This window comes from Sabethes cyaneus, chromosome 3 (assembly GCF_943734655.1).
Source record: "Sabethes cyaneus chromosome 3, idSabCyanKW18_F2, whole genome shotgun sequence".
Classification (NCBI taxonomy): Eukaryota; Metazoa; Arthropoda; class Insecta; order Diptera; family Culicidae; genus Sabethes; species Sabethes cyaneus.
Genome location: NC_071355.1, coordinates 22,140,671 through 22,144,430, shown reverse-complemented (window position 1 = coordinate 22,144,430; position 3,760 = coordinate 22,140,671). Strand labels below are relative to the sequence as shown.

Below are 3,760 nucleotides of genomic sequence, written 5' to 3'. Positions count from 1 at the left end.
ATATTTCACAATTTCTCTTAGTAATGCAGCTGATGCGTTTGGGCAACTTTCATTCGACCCTTATTCCATCACTATTCCACACTTGCTCTCAGCAATGCTGCTGATTCGTTTGCGCAACATTTATTCCACTTTTATTCTGCACTTGCTCTCAGCAATGCTGCTGATACGTTTGCGCCACGTTTATTCCATCCTTATTCCACTACTATTCCACACGTGCTTTCTGTAATACTGCTGATACGTTTGCGCAATGCTTATTCCACTCTTATTCCACTTTTACTCCACAATTGCTCTTAGCTGATACGGTAGCTTTTAAGCGACCGGTATTCCACACCTGCTCTTAGCTGTGCTGCTAATACGTTTGCACAATGCCTGTTCGACTCTCATTCCACACTTACATAACAACATGTAGATGTTGATTAGAAGCTAGGAAAAATGTGGGATATGACGTTTAAACAACACGTACTTCAGCAAATTCGCTTATTCAGCACCGGATGCTACCACACAACTCTTATTCCACACCTGCTCTTTTAAGTGCTGCCGTTTTGTTCCTTGGGAAGGTATGCTAATATTTTCCGAAAGTTGTACCCACTAGCCGCCATTACGCACGTGAAAAGGTGGATAAACATTTTGGACAAGTGTACCCACGCCGCCATCAAGCACGCGAAAAGGTGGATTGTATGGTCCTCTGAAATCCACGAAAATATGATGCGTGAGCACGTTGTACTTCCGACATTTCTGAAGGATTTGTCGGAGAGTAAAAATTTGATCCGTATAGTAGCACCCATAAAGCCCGCCTGATACTGCCCTACGATTTCTCTTTCTATTGGAGATAGACGACGCAACAAAATTTGGAAGAGCACCTTCTAGGCGGCGTTGACCTGCGTAAAGCCGCTGTAATTATACAGTATTCTAGCGGATCGCCCTAAAAGTAGATGGGACAGATTACGCCTTCTATCAGCTCCTCCGGCAGTTTCTCCTCCTCCCAAATCCTTGAAATTATCCAGTGAAATGCTGTTGCCAGCGGTTCATGGCCATTTTCGTAGAGTCCTGCCGGAAGTCGGTCTTTTCCGGCGGCTCTATTCGTGACTACGAAGTTGCTGATATTTATTTGGTTTTTGTGTGAGAATAGACGATCCAGCACGGATTTTCGTGAAAATGCAAACAGGATTAAAAATCTCTGTACTTTCGTAGTCGCGAATTATTCTTCAGCTGACGGCAGACCTATTTCACGCCGGATATGTCGCTCATATGTCGTGCTATAAAAATCAAAATTTTTGCTGCTACAAAATATTTAAAACTCGTCGAACGCTAGACCGCTAGACATGCTCTAAAAGCAAAACATAACTTTTTTGACACATTAATAGCTAAATTGAAAAGTCTCTTGCAAAATACCAAAATATTTACAAATAATCATTTTCCAGAAAAAATAAGCTTCTGCAATCTTTTATTAACAAAAAACAACAATTTTGTTCCCTAATATCTACAGCAGTACAACTGGAAAAAGATTACACCGTACACAACATCTAACGAAAGGTCGAGAAATTTCCGGAACGCTGCTGTATTCCAGCCAGGCGAAAATGTCTTCTTCGCCATTCCATCATTTCAGCTTCTATCCCGGTGCGAAGAAGACCACACCGTTAAAGATTCGGTAAGTTTCCTTACTTTGCAATACCGGTGTGTGCGATTAATGGTTTGATGGTTTGTTTCGTACGGCAGCAATCCGAGCATTCATCCATCGCAAATTATGCCATCGCCGAGCGGAATCCCATTCAACATGTCCGACATGCCCTGGTGCTATGCTGGCAAGCCCGGTCAGCTCATGGAGTTCAATGCGGTCATTCGTCCGAGCCCGGTGCAGATGGCCATGCCGATTGGGCAATTCCAGCCAGTCCCAATGTATACGGAGATTCGTAAACGCAAAACGGAACTGGATGTGCCAATGTAAGTGCGAGTGTTGAGGCTGCTGAAGAATTTCTTGTTATTTAGTTGTTTATTTTAGTCCCACGAAGCAATTTTTGACGGAAGATGCAATGGCATCGCATCTAAACAATCTACATTTATCCTCGGAGTATACAACGCACAACATTGAGACGGCAGCGGCAGAAGACATAACGGCAACGGAGAGTAATGCTGGAGGGTACTCTCCTTGTTCATCACTCGATGATGAAATGTCGCTAGGGGAGTCGCCGCTAACCCAAGCGTCGGGCAGCCATCACGTTTACATGTCCCCCCAAGAATTAGAGGAGCGACTTCGAAAGGCCCAACGCATTTCTCTCTGCGAGGAGGTACGAAAATTAGACAAACAGGCAACGGATATTCTACCGCAGGCGCTGCTGCAGCGGATCGAAAAACCCTGTTCGGCTTTGGTATTGTGGCAGCCACCACAAACTCTTGAGAAGCTGATCACCAAGGTAAGCGACGCCTTGCGGGAACGAGAACAGCAGAGTAAAGCTAAAACCGAATCGGAAACGGAACCAACCGATCGAAGGCCGAACGAGGCTGCGATGATGATGATGGGCGACGATGAGCCACTGCCAGATCTCCCGGATTACGATGCCGATCTTGATTTTGAGGAGAACAACAATAACGTAGCGTCGATGGGTGATCTCAACAATGTTATGGACGTTGAAATGTAGTGACCATCGCTGGACCACCGGGAGTAAACGGATGATGCGTGTTTTTGTACGTTGATGAACGTGTCCAGTGAGGTATGACGATCTTGGCGGTTCCAACTAATAGCGCTTTCTACTGCGGATAACGGTGTGCCGCTCAAGCCATATAGTTGGATGTTGGAGTGATCGAAACAGTTAAGCATGTTCTACTATATAATTAAGATTAATATCACGGCGTAAGTTTTTTTTTTTTGTAAAAATAGTTGTAAGAAAAAATTATTCTTAGTGCTTATGCATTTTTTCGGATGAATACTTGAATAAAAAAACGGGAAATTGAGCCGAAACATTAATAGCGAATTCGTTTGTTAACCTGTTTTAGGATGCTTATCACCAGTTTCAATCCTCTAATTTCTGTTCCTGCTATTAGGTAGGGGAATGTGGGGCAAGATGGCCATATGGGGCAAGATGGCCACCCCAGTTTTTGGGCGTTTATTTGGGTCATAATCACATTTTAGTTACAGGGAATGAATAACAATAATGCATGAAGCTAAGCGACAAAAAATAAATCTCGGAAAAATATGAAAATACCATGAAAATATATGTTGGAACTAAGTTTGCTACATTGCTGATTTTTCTTATAATATCAGCGTGACCGAATTTAAGATTTGGTGATGTAAATAATTTGTTTTACTCCAATATTTTATGTTCTACTAAGTCTATACATATTTATTGATGAAGTGCATCGATATACTTGCTGACTTTGCAGCTAATTTTTAAAAGCAAAATAAATTGAAAAAATTCTTTTAATCGGGGCATGACAGCCACCTGTGATAGGGGTAAGATCGCCACGTAGCATAGGAAAAATCTAACCTCAAAATTCATTTGTAAGTTGTATCAAAAACGTAAACAAAGTGTGTGCCTAGTTCTTTCGGAGATGGTTCGCAGTTATAAACGAGTTTCTGGCCGGAAAAGCTGGACAAAAACTAACTTGGTCGCAGCTATCGAAGCAGTTAACACTGGAACATGTGTAAAACGAGCCGCTATTGAGCACGGAATACCTCGAAACACTTTGAAGCGGCATTTCAATTTACACAAAAGGCAAACGGAGCAGCAGGAGCACAGTTTGGGCCGTTACAGAAACATTTTTA

The 3,760-nt window shown here is 42.7% G+C and overlaps 1 protein-coding gene across 1 annotated transcript; it reads left to right on the top strand.

Moving 5' to 3' along the window:
• The first annotated feature begins 1,414 nt into the window (after positions 1-1,414).
• LOC128741689 (uncharacterized) lies at positions 1,415-2,945 on the top strand. Its single transcript, XM_053837653.1, has 3 exons — positions 1,415-1,648; positions 1,717-1,941; positions 2,000-2,945. Exons 1-3 carry the CDS (start codon positions 1,578-1,580, stop codon positions 2,634-2,636), a joined length of 933 nt encoding a protein of 310 aa, XP_053693628.1. The 5' UTR covers positions 1,415-1,577; the 3' UTR covers positions 2,637-2,945.
• The last annotated feature ends 815 nt before the right edge of the window (positions 2,946-3,760 follow it).

What these genes read in the sequence shown, in the direction of transcription:
- LOC128741689 (XM_053837653.1), top strand. Translation starts at nt 1,578, where the DNA reads ATGTCTTCTTCGCCATTCCATCATTTCAGCTTCTATCCCGGTGCGAAG. An exon ending in ACCACACCGTTAAAGATTCG is followed by an intron (nt 1,649 to 1,716) that starts GTAAGTTTCCTT and finishes TTCGTACGGCAG; the next exon opens with CAATCCGAGCATTCATCCAT. An exon ending in ACGGAACTGGATGTGCCAAT is followed by an intron (nt 1,942 to 1,999) that starts GTAAGTGCGAGT and finishes TGTTTATTTTAG; the next exon opens with TCCCACGAAGCAATTTTTGA.